Below are 23,199 nucleotides of genomic sequence, written 5' to 3' on the forward strand. Positions count from 1 at the left end.
ACATAACTTCTCGTATTCAACATCAATATTGGGAACCAATATTTTCCATAGTCAAGCTATTGTAGATTATAAATGTTTTCACAAATGGTGAAAAATATAAAATTTTGAACATTTCCAACTTGACATCAAGATTTACATTTCATAATTAGGGGCCGTTCAAGTATTACGTCATCATCGATGGGGGGGGGGTCTATTTGCTGACTTTTTGATGACAGGGGGGTGGGGGTTTGGATAATGCTTACGTCATCAACCCCCTCCTTTATGAAAATATGAGTTAGGATTCAGAGGGGCAAAGCTGATGACGAAATTTTGCTGACGGGGGGCAGTGCCGTCTTAACGCATGGGCCCACCCGGGCACGGCCCGGGGGCCTCAAGAGGAGAGGGGCCTCACAAAAATGAAATCCAGTTCAAATTTTCTAGGATTTACCAGATAGGGCCTCCGAAAAACCACTTGGCCCGGGGGCCCATGATACTCTTAAGACGGCCCTGCAGGGGGGTTAAAAATGGGTAAAAATTTGCTTACGTAATACTTGAACGGCCCCTTATTAATACGATATTTTGAATCCTTTTTCACATTTAACTGGAGAAGCAGGTTTAGTAAATGTATTTACAAAAGGTTTTTAAATTAGTAATTTAAAGACAGGCTTTACTGTATATTTTTTAAAATATCCTATACTTTTTGACTGAAAATATCAGCCATTAGCAACTAACAACATGAGACTAAAATATCATACTGTAACATTACTATTTAGGTCCCCGCGGAAATGGTAATGTTAATGTCCTTATTCTAGTCATTTTTAATAGATTTTAATATTTTACCTCGTTTTTGTTTCCTGGATCGATCGGCGGGATCATGTGTCGCCGATCGGCCGCCATCTTTATTTTACGTTGCTAGATTTTGTAATATTTTGTGCAATATTATTCTCTTTCTCTCTCCGAGATATGTAAATTAGACACAAGTTCAGTGCCGTACCTTCGACTTCGTGATTGGTTCAATCAAGAGGCATTATGGGAATGCTCTCGTATAAATACCAGATGCTCTTTACTTCAGCACGATAATCGATTCACCAAAACAGTTACTAACCCTAAGGCATCTCGCCCTGTAAAGAGGCGTACGTCGGGTGATCTCTCAGTAAAAATAATACAATAGTTGCAGAAGGGCGTGCTTCGGCACCTCTCGTCAGCAATGTTCCTGTGATATTCAAAGGTCGTCACGATCTCATCGGACATGTGGAGTGATCGCTAACCAGACCACCTGCTGTCTCCTACGCAGGTTGGCCTGTGTTATCAACGGACGCTTCAGGATGTAATACCGTGCGAACTCGTCTCCGGGGTTTTTTCTGATTGCGGTGCATAGAAGGCTGACGGTCACTGGACTGGATAATGGACGATCTGGACTAACACGTGAATTTCCGGACAAAGCAGTGACAGCGTTCCTTTACTATGTCAAATAATGTTGAGAGAAAATCCGTTAATTTTTAATAAATGTTTGTTTTAACGAACGTATAATGTCACATTTATTATTGGCATCCATTCAATGATCATACTGGACAGTTAATTAATAATGAATCCGGGAATGCAACACAATTTCAATTCATCCGTTGCAAAACCATTCTCAACTGAAATTGTGAGGCTGAAAATATCAGCCCAATCCATCAATTCTGGATTTGTTTCCTTCATTAATACTGAAATTATTTCTTTCATTGATTCTGAAATTATATCTCGCTAATGCTGGAATTATTTTTTTCGTTAATGCTGACAAGCTAGTCCAGATTGGACCAGTTAGCAGCTTCACGCAGGCAACTCCGTAAACTAGAGCGTCGTTTCATTAAGGCCAAGGATGATGATAGAGTACAGGCGAGGAGGGAGTTTAGAAAATTCAGAGCAGGGCATATTAACTATGGGCCGTATCAAGGCAAAAACGACTAGTTGGATTGCCTTCTGCACAGAGGAAAGCCGCCCATTTGGACAAGCATACAAATCTATGTTCAAAACGAAGCGTCTACCACCACAGGTAATGATGCCCAACGGTTCACATACTGATGCGACGATGCTGGAAGCAGCCCAAGCACAATTGGAGATTTTTCCGAACCTCCCGGATACTATAAATTTGACTCCATACACGCCCTCTATGATTATGATGGACCTACCATTCACTTACACGGAGATCAATCAAATAGTTAGAAGACAACAATAAACGAGCTCCGGGTATCGACAACATAAATATTCCTCTTTTGAAAACACTAGTCGCAGCCCATGGTCATGTTATCACAGATATCTTCAATAGTTTAGTCAAGTTATCGGTGTTTCAAAAGTGGTAAGGTCTTGCTTTTCCTGAAGAAAGCTAAGGATCCAGGGGTGCTGCAGTCGTATCGCCCCATCTGTTTACTCTCTACAATGGGTAAAGTCCTAGAAAAAATGGTGGTGCAACGGATCACCTACTATCTAGAGAAGGCAGACTGGCTTAGCCCAAGAGAGTTTGGATTTCGTACAGGTGGCTCGGCAGAAAAAGCAGTAGCATCACTGATGGAGATCACGACTGGACATCGATGAGGTCAAGTAACGGCCAGTTTCCATAGACATTCGCGGTGTGTTTGATTCAGTCCACCACGAGATAATAATTAATACTATAAGAAAATTACCGATTCCTCACAATCTTATTTAAATAGGGAAGAACATGCTAAAAAAGATCGAACGGTTGTGATACCAAATGATGGAGAAGACGCAGAAAAGAATCAGGCCATTGGCTGCCCTCAAGGCTCATGCAGCGGTCCGCTACTATGGTCTATCGTGCTTGACTCACTGCTGAAAAAGAATTGGGGACCGGATGTCTATGTCCAAGCTTTCGCCGATGATCTGGCCTTTGTGATCTCGGCGAGAACTCCCAACGACATTGGCAGCACTGCGGATGCCGCGATTTTGACGAACTGTCGAAATGGCTAGAGGATCATCGTCTCAGCATGGAGGTGACTAAAACTGAATTACTATGGCCACACTCCAAGAAAAAGCGTCCCTGCATAAGAATCAATGGTGTTCGACTGCAAATATCTAAATGCATGAAATATTTTGGAGTGCATATTGACCATCAGTTCAAATTCACGACGCATGTGGCGAAACAAATTGATAAGGTTCAAGACACCATGCAAAAATTAAGACGCATAGCAGGCCCAAAGTTGGGTATACACCAAAAATTTAGGAACATTTTGTACAGATCGGTTGTACAACGGCAAATTTCATATGCAAGCGCTATCTGGTATAAAAACCCGACACAGAGACTCCGTAAACTACTAGATGTTGCCCAACGTCCGTTCTTATTGTAACTGGTGCATACAGAACTACAGCCAATGATGCCCCGTATACTGCTACGGGAACCCTCCACTCAGCCTATATGTTGAATATGACGCTCGTCGATCTACAATCCTGCATTTGCCCAAGGAGGTTTGGATGGACGGAATTCTTATAAGACCTGATGCCTACGAAGGGAACAATAGGAGTTGTCTTCATCATCTCAGTGTGGACTTGGATGAAGCTATTAATATATTCACGGACGGCTCAAAAACAGACAGCCACGGCCTGTGCATATGTAGTTATGAATGCAGATGGATCTGTTGAGGCTTGGAGTCGACGGTTGCGTCAAGGGAACAGCATCTTTCAGGCGGAGGTTCTGGCCATACTAGCTGCATAGAGTGGGCGATTAAGCAAAATCAGCAGACGACGATATATACTGACAGCGCGTCTAGCATTAATAGGATTCGTGATCAGCGCACTTCACATGAAAATACTCGACGAATACGCAAGCATTTATACAACCATCCGTCTATCAGTAACGAATGGGTCAAAGGCCATGCAGGAATAGCGGGGAATGACACTGCGGACAGATTGGCCAAAGAGGCTCTTAATCTCACAACTGAAGAACAACTCTTGCTGCCACATCAAACAGGTGCTAAAAAATGACCTGTTACAAAAGTAGCAACTGCTATGAGACAAGAATGCATATAAAGATAATTGTCTACATAGATACAGAAACGCGTCCGTTGGAATGGTACCATTTTGTCTAGAGAGAAAGTGATTATGATAACTGAGCACGGCCATTACCAACGTATCTAGAACGTTTCAAGAAGTCGGACAACGCCATGTGTGCTTATGGTGAGATTGGATCTTTGTGGCATTACCTGATATCTTGCCCATGTACAAAAAAATTTTCATTTTGGTGCTATCCCCTGAAAACGGTCGACTGTGTTTCAAAAGGAGTTTTGAAGAGCCCCATGAGTATTGCTCGCTGCGGTGGATTATATTGTTCCTCGATAACTTACACCGCATACATACTAAGAAGACTGGCAGTGCGTGTCTGAGCGATGACGAGTTCAAACCGGCAAGAGCCCAGGGATTGATCTAAGAGGAAATATGATCTCGACCACGTCGGCGTCAACAGAAGTAACTAATAAATGGAAAACCGAAGCAAGTTCACCTGCAAGGAGATAAATCAAGCCATTGATGGCAAGGACGAATTAAGTGTGATTTCCTCGGCTATAATGAATTGTGCTGATCTTAGTTCACCCGGTCATGATTCCAGTGACGATTCCTGCAACGACTTGCGGCTTGGACGATGGCGATCTGCGACTAATTCACCGTGATTGAAATTTTATATTCCAAGATTATCGGCAATCATTCGATCAAAGAGCGATTAGTAGATTCTTATGGGATGGATGGCTATACACCACCATCTTATAATCCCGTTTATGATTTTGATTGCCCATTGGCGTTGATTGTCTATATTTTATTTATTTGTTATATGACTTCAGGAGTTGACGATCAATTTTTATGTAAATTATTTTATTTTGCTGCCTTCGTCTGAGGTGGTCATGTTATGTTGTTTTTAATAAAACTTTCCGGATACACCCATCCTTCGGGAACGCTTCGATATCTCCGAGATGGGAAGCGGGGTGTGCCCGGTCATCAAATGTCAAAGTCCAGATTGAACCGAAAACATGATGCTGAAAATAGCCCATTCTCAACTAAAAATATCAGCCCAATCTTGAGTGAAAATATCACCCTTCTCAGCGCTGACTGCCGCCAGTCCCCCCCCCCGCTCATTCTCAATTGAATATTTTTATCTTTGAACTTTTATTTATTTTCATATGAACTAATTTATAATTGATTTTAATTTATCATTTACCCATGAAAATATCAAATCATTTTAGATTGAAAATATATAATCATATATATATATATATCGATTCATGTATATCAACGAACTCTTGAGTATAGTAAATTCGAGATTCGGTAAATTTTTTGTGTTTCGAGATACGTTTTGGGCTTTCGGCACTCGAAGAGAAAATTTGCTTAATTTAAATTGAGCTTTTAATCACGTTAAAGCGGGATCCACATCAGGAGGATCAGTGTCTCCTGATAATTTTACTCAGATTGCTTAGCTGACAGAATGGTAGAGTGCCTGGATTCAACTAACTTGCTGAATTTCCAATCATTTGAAAAAAAAAAATTGGAATTTCAATTATTTTCTGTTGGATTTTATTAATTTCCAGCAAACAAAGAATTCAGAGTTGTCAATAATGTTTATTACCTCATTAATATGTTTATATGTTTTTATCAGGTCAACACTGAGTTTCCGCAACGGGGCTTGACCTGGATCTCTTATTTTTGGTGGTGCTGTTGTTTCGATTGCAACCAGATCAGCATCAGGATCCTGGGAACCAGCTCCCATTCCAGCAAGCTGATCCTGAGTGACCAGCTGTCCATACATGGCTCCACCGCCTTGTTGCTTCAGATCTCCTGCACAAGAAAAAAAAAGAAAGTTAGAATTCATTATAAAGTGAGACGGATTCGTTTACCTGTCACTTGAAGTCAATCATCATTATTTTAGGGAAGAAGAGGAATCGCATCCACAATGAGGAAGTAATGTCTGCACATACAAGTCTTTTTCTTTTCTAGTATTTTTCTAAGTATTAATCTTTCATAAGTATTTTTGCTTTTCTGGAAAGGTTGAATTCTTTTTAAAGGATTACAGGGAAAAACCTTACATTTTTTTCCCTTGAAATCCCTAGTAAACAGAAATCTTCTAGAAATAAAATTTTTGGGAAAGATGTTTATGGTTGTTATGCCGATACGAACTTTAGGGGAAAAAGTTAACTGTCTCTTTTCCGGGATCAAACTCGAATTCTCTTGCATATCAGGCGAAGTGAGGTATACAAGAGGACCTGGATTCGATTCCTGGAGGAGACAGCTAACTTTTCTTTCTGAGGTTCGTATATATATCGACATAAAAACCAGAGAAATCTTTCCCAACATATTAAAGGCCGAGAAAATAACATCATCTCGCTATAAAATTTTTCATTCACTAGTATAGGTATAGTGTATATTTTTTCTCAGCAAAACATAGCTTTTTGATCAGTGGCTTTATTTTAATGGCATGGTAGGTCCGTGGCATTCATCTAATCGGCAAAAGGGGTCTAGGGGGAGGGAACACAAAAAATTAGAATTCTTTTCGGCAAAATCATGAATTTTACAAAATTGCGAAAATTCAACGAACAATTACAAGACCCACACAGACTAAAATAAAATCAAACACCTAGTATATGTGCATACTGAAATCGGAGAGCCAAGTAGCTGCGGCATTCAAATCAAAAGAAAGAATTATTTTAATTCATTTATACGGTATTTCCGATCTGCCCAATCAGCTAAAGATTTTACAGTATTTGCAGGCGAAACACTTGATCATTCTGCTATTAAACTACGACTTGAGAGCACAAAAAAAATCTTTTACGTCCACAGACATGATTAAGTTGCCACGATATACTGGAAATCGGACCTGCCACAGTGCTAAACTATAAAAAACCCGGAATATTTCACGAATGATTTTTTTGGTTTCACGATGAAAATGCCACACCATATTCCCCGGCATGTCGGGAAATTCGAGTCATAGATTCCGGAAAATTATCAAATATCTGGACTCGCAGAATCGATTGAATTGGCTGATTTGAATCTTGTCTGTTCCTCAGTATTTTAGGAGCCTTTATGTTTTACCAACTACGTTGGAGATACTGTATTTTTAACGTGTATAAGAACCCCCCCCCCCGATTTTTTTGGCCTTAAAATTTGGAAACGTTTTCATGCATAACGAACTCCAAGAGACCGGAAAATTCATTTCGTTAAAACAAAATTTCGTTATAAAGGAATTCCAGGTCTTTGCATTGTTCCTACGCAAACTTATCTGGGTAATTAGAAAAGTTCGTTAAAACGAGATTTTCGCTATAACGGTATTCGTCTGTATTGGCGGCAACAAGTGTAATCAACCATTCGAGAGTGCAGGGTATTGTTAATGTGGTAGGTTTTCTCATGATGCAACCTGGGTAACGGAAATTCTACCACAAGTCATTATACCACTTGATCATTTGTTTGGCGCAGCATAATCTTGATGGTCCTTGTGCCAAGTAAAAAACAAACTCCAATCCAATCCGAAGGTGCATATGCACCCTTAAATAGTCGATAACACGTAACAAGAACAAAAAAAATTTTTTTGAACCTCTCTGTGTGTGTGCTCCCACATCTATAAATATATATCTTTTTTTTCCATGCCGTTGATTGTCTTAATATTTTTGCTGATCAACCTCCTTCCTCCACAGTTGCACTGTAACCTTTTTTTTGTTTATTTTTCTTTGTGTGGTTATTTATCAATTTGTTTTTTTTCTCATCAACATTTGATTTACTTGAAACAAGAGTTATACAGCCGATCTCGCTTATTGTGACTTATTTCCGTGTGGGGTCTCAACTCTAAGTAATTCGCACTAAGATTTTCTGTTTAAAGCGCTTTCCCGCTTACAATGTTTCTCATGACGGTCTTTTGAAAAACGTTATAAGCGGGATCCACTGTATATACACTTTTGATTTCATTTAATTTTTAAGTAACAAGAAGTCTGATTTTACTTTGAAAACTTTCTGCAGCTTATTGTAACACATAGTAACACGTTTACAAACAACCAGTATGAGATCTTTGGTTGGTAGGTTGTTTTTCCTTGGTTGCTTCACCAAATTCCAACTCTGGGCATATCGCTTATATTGCAATTTACTGTCATTAATGAGATGGGTTGGAAATGAAGGAGCTGTCTATCGCCTCAAGCTCGTCAGGGAAAATATCTTATCGATATCCTCCCTCGGGTTTGAACTTGGGATCGTTACAGCAACCTTCACGGTGGTAGACGGGCATCTTACCACCACGCCAATCGGGCCCTGTTTTAATATTTTATTGGCTATTTATATTTTATACTGCACAAAAAATAAATAATGAAAATATCGCAGCAAATCCGTCGCAAACGTATGATACAGTATTTGCTTTTTAAAATGCTGCTATGCATTCATTAAAAACACATCCTCTACCGCCTTTTCTATTAAGATTCGACCATACATTCTATGATCGAAAAATCTTGTTTAGGTGTCTTAATCCCCTCTTAAAGTTTGTCCAATAAATTTAGAATCACTTTGTAGACATGATACTGGAATACAAAAGCGACAGCACATTTCGATTTCTGAACATGAAAAAAAAGGGGGGGGGCACACACAAAACACCGTATTTGTATTAGGCTGGTGATACGTAAATTTTGAAATTTCATTATCGTTATTAAATTCTTGAACAAAACACATTTTTGTTCCAAGGGGAAACTACATTATTTTATTCTGATTCACGTATTTATTCTGTATTTAGTAAATTGATATCGGTCTCATAAATGTATGATTCCCATTGAACTTCGCTTTTTTCCAGCATGCCGGCTAATTGGGGGGGGGGGATACAGTATGTAGCCTATAGAGTCAGAGTATAGATTTTAAACTTGAAAGAAAAATTACTCCATAGAAATGGCAACTTTTTTTTTTACCTGATGACTCTTCTTGGTTTATTTGTGTTTCCTCCTACCCCCACTTCTTTACAGGCAGTCAGCAAGTAGACTGTGTTCTTTCGCTGTTAGAGGAATTGCTGGGAATTTTTTTGTCCACCCTTTTTTGCTCCATCGGGTCTAATGAAGACGGATCTTGGCGGCGGTGCAGAAGTGAAAGACCCGTAATTTCAGGCCGAGGCCATGGAGAAAAAGAGAGATGACCGGGCAATAAGCGTAGCCTTTTTTTTCCCCTTCCATTCCCGCCCCGTTGAAAACCTTTGAGCTCTCCACCTCCAGGCATTTTCTTTGATAGAAGGGTTAGGCACACATACACGCACAATACTAAATCAATCGATACGGCGGCCAGACAGACAGACTCTTCCTCACGAGAGGAGAAAGAGGTCTTTCTATCTGTGTAACGCGCGCTTACGAGTACACACACACACCACCGCCGCGTTCCTTTCAATAAATACCAGTACCATTGGCAGAAAACGACGGACAACGTTGAAGTAAACGATCTGTAGGAAAAAAAAAAGAAATAAAGAACCATAGACGACTAAAAGAGATAAAAACGAGCGAACGCTCTCACAAACAGTCCATCCACCCCTTTCTCCTCCTGTTCTTTTCACCTAGCCCAAAGATGCTACGTGGAATGAGATTTAAAAAAAAAAAAACAACCTTAACAGAAGCTATCCGTAAGCAGAAGCAAGCGCCGTCTGGGAAATTTTGCTGTTTTTAGTCGTTGTCTGGATTCAAGATGTCTAAGAATGCTTCTTCCCCACCCCCTTAAAGTACAACAAACTCACGTAGCACCAGAAATTTTTATTTGCATGCTTTGATCAAGATTTGTTTTATTTATTTCTTATCCGTCTCCTTTCAGTTCGAATCACTGAAAGTTGAAGAGACGAGCCGCCTAACTCTTTAATAAGTCGAAGATGAAAAATGAAAATCGTTTGCAGACAAACAACGTGATAGGAGGTGGAAAGGAGGGGGGGGGGGGTGATAGACAAACTTCTCTATGCTGCGGCATCCAGGTCGAAAAATAAATTGACGTCAATGATACACATATAAAAAGGAAAGAAAGTTCTGCAGTCTTTTTTTTCTACCAACCTCCTACAGTACAAGTCGAGAGAGAGATATTTATATAGCTCGGAAACGGATGCCTATTCGCAGAGACTGGGATATTCGGCTTCGAACTTATTATTTTACGATTTCGTACTTTAGTTAAAAAAAAAGTGTTTAATATGGTCAGCGATGTAATAAAATTAACATGACTCAAGGGATGAGAAAACAGAAGTACACGAAATTCAAGGGTATTCCCATTCATACCGAAACTAAAAATACATTATAAGACCATTTGAAAAAAAAAGTCCAAACACGCTATTACTGTATATTATGGGCGTTCAAGTAAAAGTCATCAAGTCCATAAAGAACTTTTGATGGGCCAACTATAGTCGATTACAAAAAAAAAAAATTGCCAATTAGTTAAAACAGTTTTCAACAATGAACCATTTATCATCAGTAAATCTATTGTAGAAGTTAGTAAAGAAATTATTATAAATATTTCTATTTTTCATAATGACTCAAAAGTTTAAATTGACAAAACCTCAAAACTGGACTTGGTGACTTCTGCTTGAATTCTGACGATATGCTTACCTTCATATTGCAGCATTCGATCAAGTAATGAATGCTCCTATAATAAATACAGCAGTTCCCGTTAATCAAGACTTATTTTCGTGGTCCCACAGGTTACTAATGCTACTCATCGAAATTTTCTGTTTAAAGCGTTTTCCCACTTACAACGTTTTTCATGAAGGTTTTTGAAGATCATTATGAGCGAGATGCACTGTAATTATCTGAATCTTTCATAACTAATTTTCAAACTTATTCTAACGAAAATTATGTGAATAATCATTATTTATCATGTATTGTAATTTTTTGTCTGTAAACAACCATTAATAGAATTCTCTGCAAATACCGCCAAGTTAGCACGTTTGGCGACAGTCGTGAGTTAGCGATATCATGATACCAAAGGAGAAGTGTAAATGAGATTATTCTAGGATTTTTTTACCTATATAAGTGGCATCACTAAAACGGAACTATGCCCAGTTGTTGAAATTGTATCCGGAAGACGAGACCTTATTTGTTGATAGCACTCAATTCGTAGGTCGTGTTACGTCAAGATTCCTGCTTGCAAATAGCTGTTCTGCGAAATAAATCGGTGACATCCTGCATTTTGTTTCATCCTCTGCTCATTTCAAGGTCTTGTGCCAGAAATTATCCGGAACATTATATATTATGTTCCGGCCCATGTCTGAAGTTGTAGCGTCTTCGAGAAATGCCCAGCAACTGGTCGGTTACTCAACGAATCGCCAATGTTTTCAAGTCTGGGGTAATGTTACACGTGGCCAGCAATTTCACGAATACACTTGGACCGAAACGTATACTATAATATATGTCAGCAAAATATGCTTGATCATTCCTTGACCAAAACTTCCGAAGAAAGAAATATAATTCAAAATCTTAACAAACAACAAGAGTATTTCAATGGTTATCTCCTTTTACAGAATTTTTCCGCATATTTTACATTTTCCTCGCCCATCTTTCCTTCTCCTCATTTTTCATGATTTTCCAGGTAGTCGGAGATCCTGGCATACATGCACTTCCGCTTGCTTATGCCTTAAAAATGTTTTTAAGCTTCTGTGGTACACCTCCGCATAAAAGCTTACTGAATTATTTTTTTATAAAAACAGATATAAATGGGTGCCGTTAGTATATTTTCAATTGAAACAATACAAAAACCAAATCAGCACAGCAATTTAACTAGAGCAGATTTTTTTAATTAGCTAAAATGGTTAATTAAGGGTAAAATATAAGTTTGCCTTGGTTTTGATGTTACTTATAAACAGACAAAATCTGGCTTAGCAAAGTTAAATAGCTTTTGCCTTCAAATTTATTTACAATTCCCTCAATTTTATGCGATTTTATAGATCTCTGAACACGTAAAACTTCAGCAGCTCTCAAAAAATGACACCAACAAATACAAATACCACGCCACAACAGGCAAATTGCCCAACGAGGTGGCTGACTTAAGAACATCATGGATCCCCGAGCCATTTTTTGGAGGCCCTACCTACTACTGCTACACCCCCCCCCCCCCGCGGAACCCCCAACGAATCGGTACATGCGGGAATGTGCGTGTACGTGTAGTGAAACCTGACGTGAAATTTTTTGTTTCTCTGTAATGCTTGTTATGTGTAGTGCTGCCATGTGTAGTGCTACAAGGAATTAACTTTTTCTAGAAGGGAAAAGTATTGTACTAATATAGCCGTAAATGGCGCTAAAAGATGTGCTTTTTAAAATACCAAAAAATTTGAGAAAAGAAATAGATATACAGTAGAATATCAATAATTCGAGTCTCGAAAGTTCAAGATTTCGGATAATCCAAGGTGCTGGAATTAGTCAAAATTCCTTTTCAGAAAACCTGGCATTTTTTGTCAAGAGAGAGAGAGAACACATTTTACTTAATTTTTCCTAAGAATTTCAATTTGACCATTTTTGTCGTATCATGGTCATTTTCTGCACACGAGGGCTAATTAGACCAGGACCTACAATTTATTGCAGATTCCGAACGGTATCTCTTTTATATACTCACCTGGAAGTTGGTGCGCTAACTCCTCGATGTAGGACTCCCTGCGGTAGCAATATTTTTCTGTGGCCATGTTGTCGTTTATGTTGCACCCGTGTCAGGAAAGTTTCTGACAAGGATAAACCGTTTATTGAACTCGCGACACCTCTAAGCATCCTTTGGTAACTAGGCGAGTATCTTATCGACCTGGGCTACCACGCCCACGAATTCCAATAATTTTAATTTGTAGAGATCTTGCCAGGGACTGAAAGGAGAATTGATCCCCAGGCTGGAGGGGTATTCGTTAGGCTCCGGAGTCAGAATTTTTGACAGGCCCCTCTATAGAAAATTTGTAGTTTAATAAAAACCCAAGATCATCTTTTCATATTAGGACTCAAGGGATAGAGCCCTGCCTATCTTAGTTACAAAGAAGATATGGGTCTTCACAGCCATAATTCAGTGAATCAAGAACTATAAAAGTAAAAGTACGAAAATATGACCAAAAAAATCAAGTTAGAACAATTTCATCGGATGAGAATATGTTCCAACCAGTCCGATGGCCGAGACTTTGCATTTCCCGGATTTTTACCATGCACTGTATACGGTATATTTACCATAAAATAAATATTGAAAGGCCCCTTCCCTCTCTCGAAAGCTGTTTTACGAACAATCCGAGTTTTCAGTAATCTGAGGGAGTCTCGGTCCCGTTCACTTCGGATTATCGAGATTCTACTGTAATGGGGTTTTTTTTTTTTTTTACCATGTACAGTATTTACCATAAAGGGTTAAGCGATACTAATGTTACTGCTAATTGAACATAAAATTTCGTTTCTTACGTTATTTAATACTTGTTATTAACGTAAAAAATGAAATTTCAGGGTCAACAATTTCTCGATTAGTAGCGTTACATTCTGTCTGCTATCTGTCAACGAAGAGTGAATCGATTATATTTTCAACATATAGTACGTGTATCTATTTATTTATCCATCTGAAGAAGAGAAAACCCAACGCCTTCCTTTAGTCCCTTTAAAATATGTGTCATCATCCATGAATTTTTCCGTACTCATTCGTGTTTTCGATACCATTTCAGAATCGACTTGCGGTTGCTGAAAATTTGAACTCGACCGAATGAGCAGCAACAGGAATTTCTCGACCATCCATCAGAATATCCACTCGGACAAACTCAAAAGTAAATAAACGAAACCATCAATCAGCAGCTATGCGGTAAGTCAAGGGACGAAAAATAAAATAAAAATAAAATTGAACACTTGAAATTCTCGACGCGCTCTGCCCCTGCAAAGCAGGTTTTTTTGCACAGTGCGTAGTATTGCCGCAAAGAAAGCAATAAGAAGGGAAATTTTTTTTTCTCTCTCTCTCTCTCTCTATATACCTCCTCCGCAAGAAAGAGTCCATCTCTTCCTTCTGTCACATTTACCAAAAGCACGCTCTACGCTCATAAACGTGTGTACGTACATACATACACCAGCTAACAAATTCTGTTCACGCTTTTCCTACTGCTACCGATATTTATTATTTACCGATGAAGAAGAATTCAAATATTCCGGCGAGATATGGGAATGGGAGGGGGGAAATAACTCTTGAAAACTCATCTTTTTTCAGCCCCTTCCTTTGCATTCTTCAACCTCCCCACCCCTCAGAAAGAAAGTGAAAAGAAAAACTCGAATACGAAGAAATTCCGAGAAATATGAATATTATACATCTTCGACAGGAAGGATAGAAAAAAAAAAATGAGGGTTAAAAAACCTTTACCTTTTTTCTGCATACTTCACGCGAGTGCTCTCTCATAACAGCAGTCTCTTTTTACAGTAGTTTTTTTTTACAATTTTTAACTTTAACCTCAGCAGAGTTTTTTTTTTTATCACCTCACACCCCTTACAATCTGGACAAAAGAGTGGCAATAAAAAAAGACCAAAGTGGGAAGATCTTCCGCTGGTAGATCAGGAGGCTTTTTACAGGTTCTTCATTCTTAGTTCGCGATATTTTATTGATCATTTTATTATGTAAAGCAAGGACAAGGCGATATCCATTCGACTAAGTGGGAAAAAAAAAGAATAAAATTTTTTTATATACAAGGTGATTCTGAGTTCACGGTACAAGCTATAAGGGTTGATTGAGTTCACTGAAACGTATATTCAATGAACAGCTAGACACAGATGACGCATTTTAGGTCTTGCGACCTATTCAATCACTCTCTACGTGAAAACAACACAAGTACTGCAACCTTGGCCTTTAGCATTTATTAAACAAAATGTCTTATTTATAAAGTATTTTTTTTCCATGGGTACAGGCCGCTGTTTGACTTTGCATGCTCAAAAATTTCGCCTGTCTGCTCGGAATTCATAGAGAGATAAATTGACACTACACCGACCTATGTAGCATCCGTTGTGGTGGACGAATTTCATTGAAACATGGTATATACGTTATTTGGTCCATGGGAAAAAGATAAATAAAAAGAGCCACTTTTTCACCTGGTGGTCGAAAATTGAACTTTTTTGTACTGAATCTCAATTTTTACTTATAGTCCATACATTGTCCTGCATAACAAGTTTCATCATAATACCTCGATCAGAATAGGCGCTACATACGTCTGAGTAGTATCATTTTATTTATAACCACCCTATACATATATAATTCGTATATCATACATACATATTTGCCATGTTAAATTTTTTTCCCTCTTGTAAAATACACTTCAAATCACTGCAGATTTGCAGTACTACTTTATTTCCTGCTCAAAGGCAATTTTTCCCTGTGTTTGGCAACTTTTTCGGCAAGAATTACCAATTTGCATGGATTACCTGTAGGGGTATACAGAACTAGTTTTACATACGTCATTTATTCTACTAGGGGTCCCCGCCAGTAAACTTTCTGGTCACGCTGTATTTATACGCCATAAAAACCCATACCTCCCTTATTACGCACCCATACAGTTATTGTGTTGAGTCGCAAAAATGACGGTGATTGTGGTAATTAACAGTAACATAAAATTAGTCCTTTAAGGCCTTTATTTTAAATTTCACAAAGAAGGGATGCTGGAAAAACGCTTGCATCACCGTCGATTATCATAATAAAAACCACGATGATTTGATTTTTTTTGCGTTTTTTTACATGCCTGCGTCGGGCATGTAGTTAAAAAATACATGTCCAGGGCAGGCGGGAAATAGATTTGTCCAGCACTGAACAATGTAACATTATCCACTGAATGATTCTGGCTAATATAAGCTCAACGACGAAACACGAAGAGCAAAAAAAACCCTAAAATGAAACGCAATTTCATTTTTACACGTCATCCAGAAAACGAACGAGCGTCGAATTTGAAGATACAGTCGACGTCTATTATTAAAATCACGGATAATGTTATCACTTTTCCAAATATCTTGACACGGTAAAAAAAATTCGTTTACAGTTTTTTTTACTGTAACGAAAAAGTCCCATTATTGGGACTTCGGATAATGTTATCAATTTTTCCCCCGTCGAATTATTTTTGCGTATTCCGAAGGTTCTAATGTTTAACTATATATATACAGTCGATGCTCGATGTAACGACCCCCTTAGGCCAGTTGAAAACGGACGTTATATTGGGAAATTCGTTATATCGAAAGCAAAACGTATATTATAGTCGTTCTATGAAAACATTTGGAACTTATCTTACTGGTTGATGTAATCGAATGTTCGCGGGCGAGAGAGACTTATTTTTTATTTGTAAACGCGTTTCATACAAAGGGATCTCTGATGAATTTCCCTTGAAATTTCTTTTCGATCTCTTTTAGTATTATACCTACCAAGATAGTAGTATTATTCTCCAATATTTCAGAGACTAAAACAATCATCACGTGCTCAAATTTCTACTAGCTTTCAGATAAGATTCAATGATTTGCATCACCACATTTTTGGCCATATTGGTATTTTTATTTTATAATTAGTCGATCATTAGGCCAATTAGACTGGTGATGATCTCTATAGGTAAAACTCAAAATGTCTCCGTCGATTTTTTTTTCAATTTACGATAATTGAACAGCGTTTAAGCGAATATTTAAGTATTTTTAGGAAAATTCGTGAAATTACAACATTCTAAACGATCTGGTTCATCATGAAAATCCAGAAGTTCGAAAACGGTCAAAATGATCAGCGCGGTCCTTCTAGTATTAAAATAATAATAATTCATGATATACGTTAGGCCAGTGGTTCTCAAACTTTCGTCACCCGTGCCTCCTTTGCCCAATTCATGGTTCAGCTACGGTCCCTCAGAATAGTTTAGCAGATATTTTCACTCATAAAATAACCACTTAAAAGCACAAACAGGCACAATAATCAATATCTCCAGCTCAGAAGCCGAAGATATTGACGCCCCTAGGAGCCGCGACGCACAATGCCAGAAACATTGTATTAGGCGGTTTCATTCCAAAGGCTCCCAATGGTTTAATAAAAATGAATGTAGGATTTTAGCTTAAAGGGGGAAAAAAAGTCCCATTTTAGAATTAGAAAAAAAAAAACCCCGTAACGATTGAACATTTTGCAACCCATTATGCCGGAAAGAAAAACAGTGGTCACGTTTTACCAATACCCGTTTACCATACATCCCATTTAACCAAACGGGATGTATGGTCACCGTACGAGATTTTTTTCGGTTGTAGTTATCATTCGGTTATCGTTATCAGAATCCCCGAGTTCCGATGTGATCAGATTGAGAGCGTGGACTGTATTTGAAATATTCAAAACTTTATTCGTTCATTATTTGAACAGTCCGATTCTTGAATGGAAATTCACTGTCGTTCTTTCAGTGCTGGGTAAAGCGGTATAAAAAATTATCATACGTAATATACACATACACGCGCAAGACAAGCCTCCGAAATGACCAACCAATTTCACCACCATCAGTACCACCGAGACTCGCCTCCCCGCTAGGGGGCGCTGCAGCGCACTTTCTCTTGCCGCCCGTACGTCATTGCCTGGTTCCTCTCTTCTTGCCCACGAACACTGTGCCTTCGGCCGAACAGCAGCCAACCTTCAACAGCAGGAGCCGAGTGTTTATTTTTAGCCTTCGATCAATAAAATGGCGGTGAGAAAAAGAAGGGGTGGGCGGGCGAGAGGGACGCAGCTCTGGAAGAGAACGCAAGGATTCGACCGACAAACCTTCCCTTCCCGCGTCTGGCCGATGCACCAAATTCGTCTTCTACATCTTTTTTGAAAACGACTAAAAGACTGTATGTGAATGTACGTAGCTTGTCCTTCGGTTCAACCTCCCTCCAATCAAATGAACTCTGGAAGCATTTTTCCCCCCTTTGATAGAGAAGAAAGTCCCCAGTGCCCAACACCACGCAAAGGTTTTGATGTTTCCTCCTACCCAGTCGATTTTTTTTAATTGTGGGAGAAACATCTCTGCACAACACGTACACACATTTGCGAAAATTCTGTGACGCAACATCATCACATGCAAAAAAAAATGCAAGGGGAAAAAAAGAAAAACCCCAAGATCGAAAGATCTTGCAGAGAAATGCAATGTAACAATGCAACATAATAGCAAAAAAAAAAGTGGAAATGATCTTTATTTAAGGTTAGATTTTCTTGGATTTTTTTTTGCATTAATCCTTTCTGCGGTTTCAGAAATTTCACTATTTCGTGTTATAACTGGCACAGTGAAAACAATCGAACTCACTGTTAAAAAAGCCATATGTTTTTCAAGATTTTTTTAAAAATTTTGTGCACAGGTGATAGTAGGATTTTCCATATAAATATGCGTTTATTGGGGACAGAAATTAGCTTCTTCCTTCTCACCATGGCTGCACTATTATGATGGTACTTTTCTACGGCTTCATAAAATTCAACTTCCATTGTGACTACAATCCGGTCCGGTGAAAAAGACCGTATTCTCTTGACCCTTTCAGATCCGAGTATTAAGTTTTTGTAATTTTCAAAATGTTTTTGCATTTTTGATGCTCAAAAAATTAATTAAAAACATAAATGTCAGCAAACTTTTATTTTTTTGTGAAAAATAATTTCGTTCAAAATTTTCAGCCAAGATGATGCAGAGTATATTCATCTTCACATACAATTTTTTCCAGAATTTTATTGCTAAATTTTAGGTAATAAATCACACTTGTCCCGGAGGCATTTTCTCTTGGAAGCCATCTTAAAAAAAAACCCTGAAAGTTCAATTCCAAGTGCTGTTTTCTGATAGTAGTCCTTAAAGTTCATATTCACTACATTTCTAACTCGAAACTTACGCAATCCTTTACGTCAGAGCTTAACTCCCCGAGGTCAAAAGAAAAAAAAAATTCTACAGTGAGAAAAAGCGACCCCCACATTTGTGGCTTCAGGGTCTGGAAGGGTTAAATCTCTGCAAATGAAAGTAATGACTTCTATCGAAAAAAATGAGCTGCTTGTGTTTGGAGGCAAATAAACATTCATCCATTTGTTAAAATTGAGTAAGACCTGGAATTACCATCAAAATGGGCATCACAATGAACGAACTTTTTTAAATACTGGCTGTAACGTTGGGTTTCTGGTGGAAGATGCCATATACGAGGTAAGCCATGGGATTAAATTTTTAAATAACTGTAAAGTTTCCATCTTTGTATAATGTAGAAACCAGACCACACGTAACCAGGGCTCCGTCTCGATAGGGGTAGGTAAACCCACATCACATGTTATATCTTTATATAGTGTAGTCTACCAAAAATTAACGTAGTTTCATAACACATGGTCGAACTAAACATTTCTTTATTTGATTATCCATTAATAATCTCTATTATCTGAGCAATAATCCCGTGATTATGATTGAATTTCAGAGATGTGCATTTTTCACCGAAACTGCGAAATCACGCAACTCGGGGTAGCATAAGTCGAAGTGTATTACTGTACTCTAGTTTTTCTATTAATTATATTATAGGCGTTTTATATTCCAAAACTATCCAAAGGCGGGCGGGGGGGGGGTATATTTCAAACACCGTCTCTTTCTCCTTGTTATAAAAACGTGAACAATAGCCGAGTCCGTCCACTCGCAGTTGATCCGACAGGTTGGGGGAGGGGATGGAAAACTTGTTCTCAGGAGACGTAAAGATACTAAGTATCTGAACTTGGCAGCAATAAAAAGGTTTTTAATTTTTAAGGTGAGATATCTAGTTATTACCATTGAGGGGGTTGGAAAAATCTGATTATTGAATGGACTTACCAGTTGATGGGGCTGTTCATTACCACACCGAGTTACTGAGTGATTCATGAATTATTATATAAAGCCAAACAGCCTTGGTGTATAAGAACGTAAACTTTCACAAACCATTTGAATCATAAAAATGTATATGTAATAATTTACATTAATTGCATATTGATGTGAACCAAGTAAATATGAGCACCTTGTTGAGAAAACAATCCATATATTGTACGTGCATTGAAGACAAAATTCATGAGAGTGCTCTTTAATCATACTGAGTATGACGGTATATCACCTTTTTTAATGTTTCAGTATTTGCAATACTTGGCAATAAATAGCAGTTGTTAGAGATGTGGAAAAATTAGAAGCAGCAAATTAACAAAATATTTTTTCTTGAAAAAAAAAAAATGTTATTGGTGCGAAAAGTTATTTGTGAATTTAGATTATATACGAGTAATAATGTGTAATATGTTAAATAAAACACTGATGTCAGATGTCTTAACTATTTGTGATGTTACTGATGCGTTAAATTAAAACATGAATTTTGTGAAGTCGGATATGAATCAGAGATTGAAAAGAGATAAATGGTAAAAAGATGAGAAAGTATATATGCATCTGATCCTGAAAGTACTTGTATTCGAAATTTAACAAAATTCATTTTGTAAATCATTTATATAAATAATTGTTAAACAGAAACAATATTCATATTTTAACAAATCATCAAGATATAACAACATCTACAGACATCATAACGATACTCCAATCACAAAAGTCAAACAGCAAAATTTGTTTTATGATGGTATACATTTATAAAATTTGATACACACGAAATGATGTCATTTTTGAAGCATAAAGAAAAGAATGTGTTTATAAATTAAAAAAATAATAATTTACAGTATAAAAGCAATACAAATAACCATCTCTGTTTCGGTAATTTTGAAATTAAGTGCATAAGAAGTCTTTATTGTTCTGAAAACTAGAACCATGTATTAGGTGGAGTGCGAAGTTCTTGCCAGAAATGATAGGTAGCGCCACACGAGCTGCAGTAGCCGTGTTTACAGTTTAATTTGCATAATCGCAATCGTTTTGGAAAAGTTAAAATGTGTTCTAGTAGTAAAATTGTGTAGTAGTAGCAGCAGCAGCAAAATTTTGTTCGTCTGCAACTTTTAGGTGTAATACGAGACGTGCAAAATGTCTGCCTAAAAATCTATAATTCGTCACATCATTTGTTTCCACAGAAAATCGAAACTTGGTACTTTCACAGGGCTGCAACCACGATAAATTCCATTTTCGGAGAATCATTGTAAGTCACTGTCACCAGAACAGTAGGATAATGTTTCTACTGATAATCCCCCCGACAATCCAGTTTGACATTGCTCGATGCGAGGGCAAAAAAGGCCGCCAGACGCACACTAACACACAGGAAGGTCAAATTCTCTGTTTGGTGGGATCACCGTGGAAGAATCTTCTACGACTTTCTTCAGAAAAGTTATTTCCTGCTTTTTTTTCTGCATCTTTTTTTCCACACAATAAATTTCTGGCAAGAACTTTGTTCTACAGTTAATAACATATATGAAGATTTACTCCCATTGAAAACACATGAAAAACGCGATAGCAGTAAAGGCTAGTCCTAGTGTATATAATATTGATTGATTCGGTAAAAACATTTTTTTTTCTCATTACATCGTTCTAACTAGTCACTTTATGTACACGCATATTTTTTTCCTTCAAAAAGTAACTATTTCTTTTTCAAACATTTTGGGATTTAAAAATATGTTTAATTTTTGATCGTCTGGGTGGGGGGAGGGGAAACACGAGTTTCCCTATACCCCCCATCTTGCGTACGCCTTTGAGTTGTAAACAGGAAGCTGCGTAGTGCAACAGCTTGGGACGTGCGTGGCAGTCAATCAATCAATCTATTCTGACTCTTCGCAATAGCTGGATTGAAAACAAAGACATGTTTTTTTTTCTTGAACGAAAAAAAAAAAAATTCGCTTTTAAAACAGTATAAGTTACTTTTATTATTAGTTATTTACCGAAAATGAGTGAGCAAAATGCACGACTAACATCGCGTACCCAGTTTCCTGGAGAACAAACAGAACTATCCCGCTTTTTACATAAAACGCGATGCATGGTCGTCACATTTAAATCTTGATTTTTTTCGGATACAGGTATTAATCTGTTATTATTATCGAAAACCTCCCCAAGTCCCGTTGTGATCACTTTAAGTGGCATGCATCGTATTTGCATATGCATCACACACAATCAATATTATATACAGGTTCATTTCAGCCCCCCCCCTTTTTTACATATTGCATATATCTATTTACATTCTCAAGTTGTAGACCTCAGACATCGGGATATCGCAATCTACTGGCCTCGTTTTTATACGAAATCATATCCATGATGGTAAAAATTCAACCAAAAAGACCAACGTGAGAAATATAATCGAACAGCAACCATGAAAGGAAAAAAAGGACTGGAAATAAATATGGAAGGAGCCATTGGGTATCTGTAAAGAGGAGAAAAAAGAAGACGCGAAGAAAAAACGCAGAATAGCAGCTTTCTTTATCTATTCAACCACTCTTGAAGTTCGCGTGACAGAACATACACGCACGAAAAACAGAATGTGGCACCGTCGAAACACGCACGTAATACACGACCCCGTACATGTAAAAAAAAACTAAACGCGTGCATGTTCAGCTCGGGGAAGCAACTAACAATCACCAGAAGTTAGATCCTAAGGACCAAGGGATGGAGATGTCCTCAGCGTTCATCACAGCGGGAGAGATCGGAACCGAAATTCTTCTGGCGAAACTGTCGATCCATAAAAAAAAGAGTAGTAAGGCGTAGAGTAGTAAAACCTCACTTATATCGATCGATCGACAGAACGGATTCTCGTCGGCCGTCATCGGTGCTCTTCCCCGTGACTGATACTCTTTTTAACACTCAAGCAAAAACAGAGCGAGGGAGGGACCTCACATGATTTCCCCCCCCCCCTTTCCTGAAATACAAATACACACTAGGAAAATAACAAATTGATAAATGAACGTCGATGAATACAAACTGTACGTTATTTGAGAATGATGTCACTCCATACGAAGGTTTTTAACAGCTCGCTGATGCGAAGATATATTTAGGAAAGAGAAAAAATTTCAACTGCCCTTGCGGAGAATCGAACTCGCGCCCTCTCACTCAACGGCTGAGCGTCTTAGACTACAAATCTCAATCTTTCTTTAGAGTTCGTGTGCACTGAACGGAACCGGACTGTAAATAGACAGTCAGACCTAATTCAGGCCAAAGCTCACAATTACTGACACTACCACCAGATGGCAACTTATCCGAAGATGATGTCACTCTCATCTCACGCATATATCTTCGCATCAGCCAGCTGTTAAAAACCTTCGTGCAACGTTATTGACCACAACTTACTTTGACTATAAATTCAGAGGACAATAGCACTATTAACTTCGAAAAGAAAAAATCATAAAATAGTGTCTTTTGGCGATAGGAGC

General features: G+C 38.1%; 1 protein-coding gene across 2 annotated transcripts in view; it reads right to left on the reverse strand.

The window, feature by feature from the left end:
• LOC149075766 (dual specificity tyrosine-phosphorylation-regulated kinase 1B-like) overlaps positions 1–23,199 on the reverse strand; it is a 92,599-nt gene that overhangs the window by 18,624 nt on the left and 50,776 nt on the right. Inside the window, exon 1 of one of the 2 annotated variants that reach the window (XM_089243271.1) lies at positions 820–881. In XM_089243271.1, the coding sequence (XP_089099397.1) occupies positions 820–876 (57 nt within the window). In that variant the 5' untranslated portion in view covers positions 877–881. Of the gene's footprint in view, positions 1–819; positions 882–5,581; positions 5,791–23,199 lie in introns of those variants that run through there. The other variant, XM_089243269.1, reaches the window with a different exon arrangement.

Source organism: Pholcus phalangioides, unplaced genomic scaffold (genome assembly GCF_987345545.1).
Source record: "Pholcus phalangioides strain wild (caught in Gottingen) unplaced genomic scaffold, Ppha-v1.0 ptg000015l_1, whole genome shotgun sequence".
Lineage (NCBI taxonomy): Eukaryota > Metazoa > Arthropoda > Arachnida > Araneae > Pholcidae > Pholcus > Pholcus phalangioides.